This window comes from Mytilus galloprovincialis, chromosome 14 (assembly GCF_965363235.1).
Source record: "Mytilus galloprovincialis chromosome 14, xbMytGall1.hap1.1, whole genome shotgun sequence".
Lineage (NCBI taxonomy): Eukaryota > Metazoa > Mollusca > Bivalvia > Mytilida > Mytilidae > Mytilus > Mytilus galloprovincialis.
In genome coordinates this window covers 71,205,939-71,222,423 of record NC_134851.1, presented here as the reverse complement: position 1 = coordinate 71,222,423, position 16,485 = coordinate 71,205,939, and the positions used below count along the sequence as shown (strand labels likewise).

The 16,485-nt window shown below is 34.0% G+C and overlaps 1 protein-coding gene across 2 annotated transcripts in view; it reads right to left on the bottom strand.

Moving 5' to 3' along the window:
* Positions 1–7,592: 7,592 nt before the first annotated feature.
* Positions 7,593–16,485, bottom strand: part of LOC143059837 (chitin synthase chs-2-like) — a 29,189-nt gene continuing 20,296 nt past the window's right edge. For both annotated transcript variants that reach the window (XM_076233407.1, XM_076233406.1), the window contains exons 11-15: positions 15,911–16,121; positions 15,200–15,400; positions 14,303–14,697; positions 12,836–13,439; positions 7,593–9,207 (exon numbers count right to left, since the gene is read on the bottom strand). In XM_076233407.1, the coding sequence (XP_076089522.1) occupies positions 7,691–9,207; positions 12,836–13,439; positions 14,303–14,697; positions 15,200–15,400; positions 15,911–16,121 (2,928 nt within the window). In that variant the 3' untranslated portion in view covers positions 7,593–7,690. The remainder of the gene's footprint in view (positions 9,208–12,835; positions 13,440–14,302; positions 14,698–15,199; positions 15,401–15,910; positions 16,122–16,485) is intronic.

Genomic DNA, 16,485 nt, shown 5'->3' with positions numbered 1-16,485 from the left:
TTATAAGTTAACCATTCACAACAGAAGGATGAAGTGGATTAACGTAATACTTATAAGTTAACCATTCACAACAGAAGGATGAAGTGGATTTACGTAATACTTATAAGTTAACCATTCACAACAGAAGGATGAAGTGGATTAACGTAATACTTATAAGTTAACCATTCACAACAGAAGGATGAAGTGGATTAACGTAATACTTATAAGTTAACCATTCACAACAGAAGGATGAAGTGGATTTACGTAATACTTATAAGTTAACCATTCACAACAGAAGGATGAAGTGGATTAACGTAATACTTATAAGTTAACCATTCACAACAGAAGGATGAAGTGGATTTACGTAATACTTATAAGTTAACCATTCACAACAGAAGGATGAAGTGGATTTACGTAATACTTATAAGTTAACCATTCACAACAGAAGGGTGAAGTGTTTTTTTTTAAAGGACTAGTCATCTTTATGGATATTTTTAAAATCCTTCAGTTGATTTATAGATATAACTCGATAAACGTCAAATATAACTTGAAATTTTATCCTGTCATAAAAAAACGCTTGGTTGAACAGTTCAAATTCATTTAAAAAACATTATGAACGTGTATAATTATAATACACTCCATTTAATATTACATTCTTTCTTATTTCCTTGGATTGTCCTTTTTTCATGATTTTACATATATGTCCCTCAAAATCCACCTCCTCCTCCTCCCTCCTCATTATCATTATGTGTTATTTTGTTATACCATGGACAATCTACTGTCATTACTATGAATTATTTGAAAAATGAAAGCTTTCATTATTGTTGCTATTTTTTGTAGAACGAACTGTTTTTTTTTTATATGAACATAAGAATTAGTCTAGGTATGATAGCCAATGAGACCATTATCAACAAAAGTTGAAATAAAATGGATGTAAGTAATTATAGGCAACCGTACGGCCTTCAACAATGAAAATCCCATAAAGAAAAATGGGGGTCAATGTGCAAATTTTGTTAAGGCATTCAAATGGATAAATCAGAGGATTGCGAAATAAGAAAGATATCTGCCGTTAGATATTTTTTCACGATCAGTTCTCTCGTAAAACCGAATGACACCCGTGGAGTTTGTAATAACACTAAATGCTTATCCTTCCGAAACACCAAAGATAATCACAGTTTTTGTGAGGTTCGTGTTATTCTATAGTTTTCTATGTTGTGTCTCAGTGTGTACCCTTATTTGTCTGTTTGTTCTTTTAATTTTTAGCCATGGCGTTGTCAGTTTATTTTCTATTTATGAATTTGAATGTCCCTATGGTATCTTTCGCCCCTCTTTCAATTCCCCCCTCCCTAAACCGATAGAATGTACATTTTTTTTGATTGAGTTAAGTCTGCCAATTGATATTTTATCGTTTGTTTTTCTATGTTGTGATGTTATGCTATTGTTTCAGAAAAAGGGAGAAGGTTTGGATCCATTAAAACGTTTAATCCCGCTGCAAATGTTTGCACCTGTCCTAAGTCAGGAATCTGGTGTACAGTAGTTGTCGTTTGTTTATGTAATATATACGTGTTTCTCGTTTCTCGTTTTTTTTATATAGATTAGACCGTTGGTTTTCCCGTTTGAATGGTTTTACACTAGTAATTTTGGGGCCCTTTATAGCTTGTTGTTCGAAGTGAGCCAAGGCTCCGTGTTGAAGGCCGTACTTTGACCTGTAATGGTTTACTTTTTTTAAAATTGTTATTTGGATGGAGAGTTGTATCATTGACACTCACACCACATCTTCCTATATCTATGTGTAAATATGTTTTTGCGTTATTTTCTTGATAACGTAAACCCTTACATTTTCTCTCTGGATATTTCATCTTAAAAGATCCTTTTGTCTGAAATTCATTCGATGTCAAAAGTTAATTTGTAAATAGCAGCTCGGTCGTGATAAGTTTGGGAGAACAAGAAAAGTACGATAATGAATTCCGATGATCTATAACCATCAATGAGGGGGGATAGGACCTTAATCGGCACTCCGGGATCGGGTGTTTTTAAGCTCGGGATTTCGGGATCCAGGAATTCTATTTTCGAATTTCAGGACCTCGGAACTTTGTGTTTTTAAGCCCGGGATTTCGGGATCAGGACCCCTCCTACTGTCCCCCATCAATCAAACTTGTTGATTTTATTCAGATCTACAATCAATTTTCCATGGTATTTCTTGATACGTATTTTATTTTATCAAAGAATTCCGATCAAACTCCCATGTTCCCTTAACTAGTACACCATTTTATTTAAGGGCCAGGTGAGGACCACCTCCGAGTGCGGGATTTTCTTACTGCAATGAAGACCCATTGGTTGTCTTCGGCGATTATCAGCTTTTTGGTCGGATTGTTGTCTCTTTAACGTATACCCCATTTCTATTCTCAATTGTACTAAAAGTGACCGTCTTTCAGTGAGGTGAGAGTTAATTTAGCTCCGTGTTAAAGGCCTCACTGTGATTTAGATATGATGAACTGCAACAAAAGCGCTGTTCCTTTGTTTTTGTGTGTTATTTTGTTGTTGTTGTGCATGAATTGATTTTTTGTCATGTATATATACGCTATATTTTTTTATTTTAGGAACTAATATAATTGTATTCCTTTAAGTAGACTCTACTATACATGTACTGTTATATATAAATAAGTTTACTTAGAAAAAAAATCAGGATGATTGGTACATGCAATTGAGTGTACACAACAAAATTATATAAGCTGAAATGAGAAGTAAGTAACGCAAGGTCAAAGTGAACGTCTTATACTGATCTAAAGGTCCAGAAAAAAACAATCATACAATCACATGTATCAACGACATTGTAGTCATGTTTGAACATCATGCAATCGGTAATACTCGGGTGAATCCGCTACAAAATCGGCCGAGTTGTGACGAATGGTTTGAACACCAATCGGTAATACTCGGGTGAATCCGCTACTAAATCGGCCGAGTTGTGACGAATGGTTTGAACACCAATCGGTAATACTCGGGTGAATCCGCTACTAAATCGGCCGAGTTGTGACGAATGGTTTGAACACCAATCGGTAATACTCGGGTAAATCCGCTACTAAATCGGCCGAGTTGTGACGAATGGTTTGAACACCAATCGGTAATACTCGGGTAAATCCGCTACTAAATCGGCCGAGTTGTGACGAATGGTTTGAACACCAATCGGTAATACTCGGGTGAATCCGCTACTAAATAAGTTGTGACGAATGGTTTAAACGTATCAGGCATTCTATACATGCTCCTGAGGACGTTAGAACGAAATTTGACAAGGTATTAGAGGTGATGTAACATCTTAATTATCAACAATTTAGAAGACATGTGACGTTATCATGGTTTAGTATCGTCCCCTTGACGTATATTATTTTTTAACTTCTATGTAACATTTGTACTGCATGGTTTTATGAGAATAAACTATGTATCTATTTAGGCATGACAACTGCTGAAAATCGAATTACAATTAAGATACTAATTTCTGTGTATGTTATTTGTTAACTTCTCTGTAACCTTTGTACTTGTATGGTTTTATAAGGATGAGGTATATCTTTATCAAAGTATTATTATAACGTAAGTATTTAAAGCAGGCATTTTGTATTGCTATGAGTTACAATTTATGACAAAAATCAGCAAAGACCCATCGGAACAACATCTCGTAAACAAATTTAATAATAGTTTTTATTACTTTTAGATATTTGGATGATATTTTGGCTCTCAATAATGACGACTTCAGTATGTATACTTTAAAGAAATTTATCCTGTTGAATTTACTTTAAATGAAGCTAATACTAACAATGACCACTGCCCTTTCCTCGATCTTGTTATCTATATCACTAACGGAAAGCTTAATACTATAATTTATGATAAAAGAGATGATTTTCATTTCCTATTGTTAATTATCCATTTTTAGATGGTGACGTTCCCTTGTCACCATCTTACGGTGTTTTTATATCTCAACTTGTACGATTCGCTCGTGTATGCAACAATGTTCCAGATTTTAACGAGAGAAATTTATGTATTACTGAAAAATTATTACACCTGGGTTTTCGATATCACAAATTAGTCAAAACATTTACTAAATTTTATCATCGGTATAAGGACATCATTCGTTAATATAGCTCAACATGCAGACTTCTTATACGTTCCGGTATTTCACTTCCATTTTTTTATGGAAATAGTCTTTATAAAGCACAAAAATGTCAGTATTCACCTCAGAAACCAACAAAACCTTTAAATAGACTTATCAAGAAGGGATATAGTTACGATACTGTTGTCAGGTCATTAAAGATTGCTTATTTTGGTGTTAATATTGATTCACTTGTAGGGTCTTTGCATCGCAACTAAACACATTTATTCAAAAACCAGTTGTTGGCATGACACGGGTTATGTACTTCTCATATATGTTATGATGGTATGATACTAAACCCCTAACGGGAAGGATTGTGCCTGATGTTCATATGATAAAATCATAATCTTTCAGTCAGTTTAATTGAAGTCTGGAGCTGGCATGTCAGTTAACTGCTTGTAGTCTGTTGTTATTTATGTATTATTGTCATTTTCTTTATCTTCTGACATCAGACTCGGACTATTATGCGTTTACTTTTCTACATTGGCTAGAAGTTTAGGGGGAGGGTTGAGATCACATAAACATGTTTAACACCGACGCATTTTTGCGCCTGTCCCAAGTCAGGAGCCTCTGGCCTTTGTTAGTCTTGCATTCTTTTAATTTTAGTTTCTTGTGTACAAGTTGGAAATTAGTATGGCTTTCATTATCACTGAACTAGTATATATTTGTTAAGGGGCCAGCTGAAGGACGCCTCCGGGTGCGGGAATTCTCGCTACATTGAAGACCTATAGCTAGGTGACCTTCTGCTGTTGTTTTTTTATATGGTCGGGTTGTTGTCTCTTTGACACATTCCCCATTTCCATTATCATTTTTATTTGGTTTTCTTGTTTGAAATGTAACGATTTTCGTCTTGAATGAGCCCGCAGATTTTGTTTTGCGTATTGTTGAAGACCAATGTTGAACTACATAGGCGGATCCAGGCAGGGGCTCCTCCCCTTTTCGTGAAAAAAATGTGGTGAATCACTGAAGCATGACTGGAGCGGGCCCTCCCTTATGTCAGTCAGCGCCCCCTCCCTCTTAGGAAAAGTGTTCTGAATCCGCCATTGAGTCGGTCGCTTGTGGATTGCAGTCTCAATAGTTATCATAAGATATATTCTATTCTTTATATATAGAAAGACCTACTCTCTCTGCTTATTAAGAGCAAATTACTACAATAAATCTTCGATGGGCCCGTAAGAAAGTGGCCTGTTGCATGAATTTATTTCTGTCTATTTTCAATATAACCTCTTTGCCAGCGGCAGTCCAAATCATCGTTACCTGAACCCCCAACGGTATGCATATATATATACTGCAAGACCTACCTTTTGTATTTGTAATTTTTTATTGTCATGTGTTTGTATAAAATATTTGCCACTGGACGTTAAGAAAAACTGTTTTATTAATTTGATAGTAATAGATAAACATTTCTATTGAAGATATGCCATAGTCTGCTCTGTTCTGTTTTATTATAGAAACTCCCTCCTTCAAAGGAGCACTTTCCACAATGTAGAATTAATAATATACTATAGTGAAGCATACATATTTATTATGTAAATATGGTTTGTGTACAAATAAACAAATATCATATTACATGTATTCATATACAAATGATTCTCCAATCCTAACACGCATTAAAGAATAATGGTCCATGTTAGAACAAATTAACTTCAATACACATACAATATCAAAATACAATATCACTTTTATCCTGAGCCATTTATACATAAATGGAGATATGCATACATAACGTTCCAACAAACACAAAAAATATTTAAATACTATATACACACAGTTTAAATACAGCATTGAAAGTTCATTCGCTAAGTAAAATTACAGATAAAAATTTCGTTCTTTGTGCAACTCGTCACAACCTTAATTGATTAACGCATTTAGTGTGTTATAACTGATTTTTAGGCAAAAAATGTATGCATGTGATTGCAAACATTGATTCACGCGACTTAAAAAATCATAAATCACGTGACAAAAAAAAGGATAAATCACATGACTGGAAAAGAGGATATACCAAGTGACAAAAAAAGGATAAATAACGTTTAAAAAATAAGGATAAATCACGTTTAAAAAATAAGGATATATCAAGTGTCAACAATAAGGATAATTCACGTGACAAAAAAGGATAAATCACAAGACTTAAACAAAAGATAAATCACGTGACAAAAAAGGGTAAATCACGTGACAATCTTAAACCAGAAGGAACTCATGATAAAGAGATCGTACTTCATATAATTTAAAACAAGAATCATATATATGTCGTAAAATGATTCATTTCCAATGCTTTTTTCCTACTGCTTATTAAAAACAAAATAATAAATACGCATAACAATAAATATCATTTAAAACACATGTTAAAATAGAAGCTTTCATGGCATTTGAAAACGAAAGGTTCGTGCTACTGTTAGAATAATTCAGGCAGAGACTATCCAAAGAAACAACTGCCTCGTTGCATTGGACCAGCCAATAACTTTCAACACTTATGTCCGTATAAAGAGAACTTATTTGGAATATAGTTACTGAGGTAACCATCACTAGAAGTTAAGCGTTCAAATGTTCATCTCTTTTTAACCCGCCTGCGGGTCATGATGTTATTTTAAGTACAACAAGGATAACAAAAAAACTAATTTGATTCTTATGTGAAATTTGGACGCATAAAAAATACATTATATTTGTTACATGAATACGTGACAGCCCGGAGGGAAGACATGTCGGACGAAGCCTACTCGGACCAGTTTTAAGATGACTTGAACCATATAGGAAGACAATTTGGGCCGGTCTAAAAGACCACTAGGATCAGTTTGAAACACAGCTCATACCAATTATGAAGGCAATACATAAATGCTTGAGAGACTAAATGGTCCGATTTGTTTTTGGTCCGAGTTGTCATGATTCCCTATTACAAGCATGTAAAGCTCGCCATGATTAAAAAGCACAATGCAGCTGCTGAGTGCATGTATCGAAATAGCTAAACATCAACATTGAATAATTGATTTTATAATATACACTAGTGTTACCTTTTATCAGCACAACATCCGTACATGCATTCATATAAAATCAATGAAAGACTATTAATAAACATTGCGTAAACAAATTTTCAAACCATTCAAAATGCTTATATATACTCGGTTAAGAATCAAATTTAATTTAGAAACATTTTTTTTATTATGCACACCTTTGTCTTATGTTCTCATTGTAGTTTAAAGTTTCCTGGTTTCCTTCAACAATAACAACACTTGTACTCTAGTATAGGAACCCAAATTGGTGTACACATGCACAACGATGTGCTGTTCCCGCGCTCCTTTAATTCTATTTAACTTAATCAAAAGAAGACTTTGAATTTAAAATAATGGGAGAAATAATTTGTTAGGAAAAAATCTGATGAAAATATTAATCAAAGGTTTGGCAAAATATCAGACACCTAGAACATCATTCCAGGTTTAAAAAAAATGAATAGCGTATGTTTTCTATTACGGAAATAGTCAAGTACATACGATTACAACGGAAATAGCCGAGTACATACGATTGCAAAATTGGATTCTACGTATACAAAAAATCCAGACTGATATAAAAGTCTTACTATTATAGTTGTGTATCACCTTTTTGTTCACCAATGTCATTGTTTTCAGAAGACTTCAGTTTAATATCTTGTAATTGAATTGACATTTGGGGTTGTGACGAGTCTGATTTAGAAGTTGAATCACTCTTCATTCCAGAAATGTCAGAATCTGATTCACTGTCACTGTTCACTTCAGATGGAATAAAATCTGCTGTATCGTATATGTTCTCATTTTTCGGCTCGGTTTTACGTTCGATTATCGCCCTTGTTTCATTTGTACAAGTTTCGGCAGATTTGGATGCTGGGATATTTTTTGACGTAGCACCTACTTCCATATCACCTGGCTCTAATTCGTCACTAATTATATTTAAGATTGGTTCAGCATAGCTATTTCTATTCGACCAAGACCCAAGGTCCGGTAAAGAAAAGTCGCTATTTGTCCTTTTCATTTTTTTCCCTATACTTCGGAACCATGAACTCCGTTTATCATCTTCCGATATCGTATTGAGGCTCGTTCGGGACTGACCGTGAATAACGGATCTGAGAAGAGATCCCCATTTGTCTCCTGAACCAGAACTTTCTGGTCGAGCTGATTTAGCAAGTTTTTGCCATTTGTCTTTAATGGCTTCCGCTTTTGTAAGTATACTTTCTTTATTTTCTTTATTTTGTTCCAATAGTTCAATCGCTTTCAGTGCTTTTTTACTTCGCTTCCTGCTTCCCCTGCTCCTTTTGCGACCTGTTTCTTCCTTAACAGAAGTTTCTTTCTTACTGCCTTCTTTTTCTAGATCGTTGGCTAAATCAAGGAAATTTTTCAAAAATTTTCCACCTAGATTTCCAGAGACAGGCTTGTCCCTGCGTTTGTTCCTCAGAAGTTTTTTAATGGTTTTCTTTCGTTTTACTTTCGGAGAATCGTCCATTGTCACACTGCTATCTTCTTCACCATCGCTACCTATCGTTGAAATCGAGCGGGCATCTTCGTCATCCTCAAACCTTTGCATTTCCTTAACGAGTTGCACTTTGCTAGTAATATCCATTGATGCAACCTCGTTTTGATTCGGCCTCATACAGTTGACTTCCGTCGACGCCATTATATGCAAAAATGTACCGAGTCGGTGAAATATCATGGATATAAACTGAATCAGCAGCGCAATCCCAAACACAGCCATGAAAAACATAGAAATAGGTTCTAGTTTCAAGTATTTTCCTTCAGTATCTTTACAAGGAAGAGGAATAGTGAGGCCAGCACCAGTGATAGCATTTGAATACTGCAAACTAAAGATGATGATGACAAATAAGGCATTTAACATAAAGAACATCAGGCTTGCTTTATTTCTTAATTGTATCAAATCTGTCTGCATTTTTTTCTGCTGTTGCGCATCAGATTGAAGAGGATATAAATACTGGCGAATCAGCTCCTTCCAAAAGTGTTTCTCTTCTTTGTTAATGTAACGAATGTTTCCATGACCAATATCAGGATCGTGAATCCAATATGGAGTATCGGCTTCATGGGGAAGCGCTTTTTGTTGAAATATTGGATTATCTAAAAAAGACATAATGTATTTAATTCGTTTATCTATATAATCTTACCCAGAAAAAGATTCAACTTCTAGCATAAAATATAAAAGAATACATAGATTACTCCCAGTAGATACCACAGTTCAGATTTTACACATCAATTTTCATGTGTCAATGTTTACGCCGACAGCTCGCTGTAGGCAATGATATTATTTTTTAAACTGTCAAAATTACAGAAAATAACAATTAATGTTTGTATCACATGTATTCAAGGAATGACTGTAAAATTGTTCTGTCTATAAAGAAATACATATAACCAACACAAATATGGTGCTAACTGAAAAATCTTCGTTGCAGGTTATTTTGAATGTTGAATTTCGAATAGATAGAAACCAGTATTTTAGTCTTTCTCGTTATTTCAAATTCTAGATTTCATTTTAAACCGGAGTACATCATAAAAAAATGTTGATGACATCACGGTCACAAGACAAAGTTATGTCTGTGAGCTGTTTAGACAAAAGACAAGACGCGTTACATTCACAAATAACTTTGTTTAATAATAACGAAAATAGAGGGTCTGGGTGATGATCTGTATTCTTAACGACAGGTGCTACATATGGAGCAGTATCTGCTTGCATAGTCTTCAGTTTTCTATGTTGTGTCTTGTGTACTATTATTTGTCTGTTTGTCTTTTTCTTTTTAGCCATGGCGTTGACAGTTTATTTTCGATCTATGAGTTTGAATGTTCCTCTGGTATCTATCGCCCCGTTTGCCAGTTATTCAATTTTTGTCACCTGTTTTTATTTATTCTTTATGTTGTTGGCCCCCTATTTTGCATGTTTTGTCTATTATTCTGTATTCTGTAAACCCAATTTACAGCATCAAAGTGATTATGCTGAAAATATCCCTTGCCTGAATTTGGTAAATATGTAATCAACTGGTTGCTAGTGATAACTACAATAAACTCTTCATAGATACAAGGATTACAATAGTGTACATGCGCCAGACGCGAATTTCGTCTTCAAAAGACTCACCAGTGACGCTCGAATAAAAAATGTCGAAGGCCAAAATAAGTACGAAAGTTGAAGACAAAATAACGACCAAAAATTTCTAAAATGTTTGCCAAATCATGCAAATACAGCTAAAATAATCTATTTCTAATCTGATGTAGAAAATCCTTAGGAAGGGGATAGGGTGCAAGCATGAAAAATTGTGTCCTGCATTTACTTTTAGTTGTAATCTATGTCCTGTCATTTTATTTTTCACTCTATTCGATCCGGCTTTTTTTCTTCTTTAGTTTTTCCTGACTTTTTTGGCAAAGTGGATCATCCTGCTTTTTTTTTAACTAAAAGAACAGTCCTGCCTAATTATTTTTAATTTCATCCTAGCGGACCCCCCCCCCCCCTTCCTTTTCCCCTCCTTAAAAATCAAATGATAACTCTCTTAGGTGTACAGAAAATCAAAAATACACAAGACATGAATCATACATGCACGTATTTTTTTTTCTTCTCTGTCACAAAATTGTCTAGAGCAAAGTCATGCTTATTGCTTAGTAATTTAAATTCTTTCTGAGGTCAGTACCATCACATCTTTTATCATGTCCGACATTTAACTAACCCATTAGTATACATTTGTGTTTACATTCCTTTATACACAGGATTTAAAAAGATGGGTATACAAACACAGTAATTACAAATAAAAGAACTTCTTAAATTGGTTTATCTCCCTGAACAAATATTTAAACGTTGATTAGAAAGTTAGAAGATAAATGTCTGAAGAGTCAGGTCATATATCGTCCGGGAATACAGTTATCGTCCCTAGGTGTGTTACTTGCCATTTCTTTATACCTCTTCTAAATGTTTATTTCCATGTTTTATGCCTCAAGTAGCAAGTAGGGGGATGAAATTACACTGTAAACAAAATTGGAAGATGTATTTTAAAGAAAAGTAGTGATTTGGTCCAGCTGAAAAAGGTTACCATTTAGCACTTTAAATAATAGAAGATGTCAAAAGATTTCAAGGCTCCCTTAAAGTAAATTGTTCATATTTTGAGTTTAATAGAGCCGATAAAGTTTTCTATAATTTTGATATAATTTGTCCAAAAATAGTACAACACAATGTAAAAATATTATTGAAACAGAGCAGGTAGATTATGTTTTTCTTATTTTATATCGATCCGGACGTGGTTACGTGTCAAAGTTATACACCCCTAGTCTTTAGTTTTTCGGTATGTACGATCCCAATGGAAGAAAATTAAAAAAAGCGAAAATGATAGATTGTAACTGTTGGAAAATTGTAATTTTTTGACAATTATCCACCAATGTGTATCTGGTTATTTGTCCCATTTTCTAAGGGTTTAAAGTTAGGAGCTGTATTTAAATTAAATGTCAATGAGACTATTCTTTTCCAGATACAAAATTACGAAAATTTCCAAAAAACATACAATCCGACCAAAAAGATGAAAAATCTCGATGGCAGCTAGGATGAAATTTGAAAAAAAAGGCAGAATGAGCAACTTGGACAAAATTAAAATGCAGGATAAAAATTCATATAAAAAAAGGTCAGGATTAACAAGTAATATAAAGGCAGGAGCGGATAGAGTGAACATAAAAAAGGCAGGACAGAGATTACAACTCAAAATAAAAACAGGACATTTAATTTCATCCTAGCCCCCAACCCCGGCCCCACCTTAAGAATCAAATGGTAGCTCCCTAATCTGATTTGACAACATATCCTGTGTCCCCCCTTTCTGTAAGCTAACCCAAACGTGGACATGATGGATGTTCGATTCTCTTGTTTTGCTATATATTCGTAATCTTCTGGTTTTATCCATGTAATGACGCCACTATAAATATTACCCGCTTATCCCTACTTTCCCCTTAACAATTAAATTACAGACACTTTAAAAAGCCATATTTAAAAATCCTTTAAAATCCTTGTTATTGTTTTTAAACTTTTTGAAAGATAAAAGTTCAAAATAATTTAAAATCAATTAAAAAAATCTTAAGCGAACCATTTACCACAAAATGTTCAATGAAAAATGGCATTAAACAAGCATACGGATAATTTATTGATTTCTACTGTTTTTAGTTCCTTTTTTATATTTTCTAAATATATAAGTCTAGCTTTTATAGAGCTTGTTTTTTTGAAACAAAGAAGCGAACATCTTTAATGACATTGATATTGGCACACGCTTCGGGATATTTGATTACAATTGATTGATTGATTGTTGCTTAACGTACAGTGGCACATATCCCATGCATGCTAAGGACGAAAACAGTTAACAATAAATAAAATAGGTAGGTCTAATAATAAAGGCCAATCGAAATGACGGTAGGGTAAAATTGGACAGCCACTGGAAAAGGAGGGTATACTGGATAGGAACAGAAATTTTGCCTTGTCACCAACAGATCCCTGAAAGAGTTGTTGCAACGGTTCATAACGTGTAAAGTGCGTTGCACTCTCTTCACACGAGGCATTAATTTAATGTCCCCGTTCTGACGGGACTTCGCTGCAAACTTTTTCATCATGCACAGCCAAACGGACGCCTGACGTTGGCGTCCGTTTAACTACGAATTGGAAGAAGACCACGTGACCATATTTCTGTTTCCCGGTCGTCCTTCGGGGATTAATTTTAAATACAACGATACTTACATCTTACGCCTGCTTCTACTTCCTTCTTTTCACTAGCTTTCCGTATCATCTCCTCGGCTTCTGGTTTGTTCACATCATTAGGTTGTTGTTTAACAATTTTCTGTTCAAGATTTTCTATTGATGCAAGTACTTGTGCAAATTTCGATTCTACTGTATTAACTGGTTCCTTTGGACAACACAAACACTTAAATAAATTCCCAAAGGAAAAGGCATAACTACTGGTTTCCTCATTTTTGTTATCTGCAAATTTATTTAAAATCGATGCAATTTTACTGTCCTGCTTTTTGGTTTTTGGTTTATCCGGCTGAGCTGCTATTGCATTTTCCCTGGTACCCCATGAAACGACATGCAAGTTACATATAGAGTAAATCATTAACAGCATAGACATGCTTGGAATCAGTAAGAAGTACAGTGCTCCATGAAGCAAACAGTAAAATTCTTGTGGATGTAATATTGCAGATATAATGAATATTCCGACTATAAATATCATGAAAATAGTGGTTGGTGAACAAATTCCTTCAAGTTTCATCTCCAAACCGAGGCCAACAACAACAACCATCATCACTAATGCATAAATCAGAGACAGTATCCCAGCAAAAAGAAGCTGTAAAGAAAATAAAATTATCTAAATACTAAGAACTCAAATATTTGAAAATGATTAAAAAAAAAAATGGGAATTGAGATCGTCTAGATAGCAATGAAACCAAGTTTAATCCACCTTTTTGTACAAAAGACAATTTATATATTTATTGATTTGTGAAATGTAATTTATTCATTTGAGTCTCGTTTTGAGAGTACACGTCAGTGTAATTGTTGCGCTGTCAGCCAATGAGAAGTTCCGTTTTTAAAGAAAAGCTACAAGTTACAAATCAACATAGTACAAATCAAGAAGTTTTACAATTCTAGAATGAAATAGTTTCGTAATATTCCACTCGAGGTCATAATATGAAGTAAACGTTAAATAATACAGTATAGCTTGGTTTCTGATGATGCTTTTGATATTAAGATAGTTGATTGATACCCGCTATTTATTGACTGTTGTCGTTTTCGATATACAAATGTATAATAAAAACACTGACTGACTGGATATTCGTGGTATAGTTAATTTATTGTCCCTCTTGATATAACTATTGCTCTCTCCTACAAAACTGTACGCATCAGGGCAAAAGTTTCCCCTATGGAGACAATAAACTTACTATTCCACTTTTACCCAGACAATAAGTATACATAACTGTATAATAAACTTGCCGGTTGTAAAAAAACTTTTTTTAATTGGCCGTTTCAGAATCTAAAACACTCATGTTATTGTTCGTGCCCCAAAATGAAAATAATTTCATCATTAGTTGGATATCAATTGTTTGAAAAATGTTTCACCGATCGTGACAATTTGATTTACACTTTTGAAAAAAAAATACCCAGAATGCATTAGATTCTAAAGCGGTAAATTAAATGGATCATCATTCTTACCTGCCATTTACTTTGGACTGTGAAACAAGAAATCAGAAACAAAAGCAATGGAACTAAGTTTATACACAGTGATGTTATCAAATCAATTTGGAATGCTGAGTTTAGTGCACCAACAACCAATAGGAAAATAGTTGCAGGTGTAACCATTGACGACAGAAATAGCAGCAGTTGATAGGCTATATATAGACCGGAAATGTTTTCATTCAGTCTCATTACATTTTTCCAATCGCCCAAAAGATCCAGTATGTTTGCCATTGTAGATGGAGACCATCTTCGTCTTTGATTATAAAATTCGTCAAATCCTTCCGGGGCATAGGTTAAAGCATCAGCCGCGGCGGAATATTCCACTCTATATCCTTGTTGTAACAACAGAGTACACAACCAACGATCTTCACCTTGAACGGAAAAAAAGATCGATATTACAGTCAAACCTGTGTATAAAGTTCATCTTTTAGACATCGATAATACAGTCAAACCTATGAACATACATGCTTTTGACGATAGAAAACTGAAATTACAAGCGAGATGACCTTTGATTGGGAGATCAAAATTCATAGCTATTACTACAACAGGATAATCAGAAAATTACCTGCAACATCAGATTATCGCTTAAAAGGTATGACCTTATATAAACAGATTGTACTGTATGATATTATAAAATCTTAATTCACATGCTACGAGAATATGTTGCTAGCATTAATGTTATAACATTAGGTAGATATTCCTTAATTTAGAAATATACAATAATGCATGTTTCACTCTTTAATTTTAATGCGGATAAAACGTGTAAATAAGATATGCACTGACAAGATGAAGATGAGAACAACCGTAGCAAACTGGTGTTAGAAATACATGACTCGATTGAGATTAAATTCTTTCCAAAAATAACTTTTATACCTTGATCAAACTGAACGTAATGCCTGGCTTCTGTTGAAACAGATGTGTATTTCCTCATGACATTGTCATCCATTAAAGCTGAGGCTCTAAACAGGGAGAAACATCCGGGGCTGCACAACACACAGCCAATCATGTGTTCAGTAGACTTTTGTAGCCAATGGCTGACAGCATATTCAAATTTCTGGTACCATATCATTGGTCCTTTAATGAAATAAATATTTGTATTAATTTATTCCTGTTTAAGAATGCCATTTTGATTTAAAAAAAAAAGAGTTAATATATCCGTTAATATATTTGAAACTCTATATTGAAGGTTTTCATAATTATTCATGAAAACCTTCAATTAATTTGTCATTTGCAAAACAAAAACATAATTGTTCGATCTCGTGACTGAATTTTATAAGAAACATGTCAACAAAAATCTAAAAAGTTTCAAATTCTGTAAGTTTGTTAATTTAGTATCTACATATAATGCTTGTTATACCAACAAATACTATTAACGTTTAAAATTCTAAGAAAACAATTTCTTAAAAGAAAAACAATTATGGAGAATGATATGTTGCAATATATGCCTTGTATAACATTAAAAGAACAAACCAATAATACATATAATCCATAGCTATAATTCTAAACGTATGTCTATTAAAGACACACACTGAATATGTAGCATGGTTCAATACCTGTTTCGCACAAACTGAAGATGTAGCATACCTGTTCCAATCGGATGAATACGCCCACAAGCCGCGCCCACTTTTTCATTTTTCTTCATTCTGTCAACAAGTAATTGGACAGCAGAAGGTTTGAAATCGACATCTCCATCTAAAGCTAGTATGTATGTATTATCAGCAAGTGTCTGTTTACGTTTTGAATCTAGAGGTTCTGACAAGAGCTTGAAGCCAAGTAGATAGTACATGTACATAACCTGAAAGAAATAAAGCTAGAATATAGGTATTTTCAGCAAGGGTCTGTTTACGTTTTGAATTTTGAGGTTCCGACAACAGCTTGAATCCAAGTAGATAGAACAATTTCATAACATGAAAGAAATGACATGTACATGACCTGGAAGAAATAACAAATTGTCTCAGCAGTCTTCAAATACGAAAAAGGCAGAAACAGACAAAAAGATTGAAAATCGTAAATAAACATAGGACAATGTAGGAAGGGTAAAAGGGTTTTAACAAATTTTTAAAGGTTACCGTAAAATATTCTTAGCAACAATTTCAGTCGGTTTTAAATACACTCATCATATATACCAGGATTGAACATTTGTATTTGCACCAAATGCA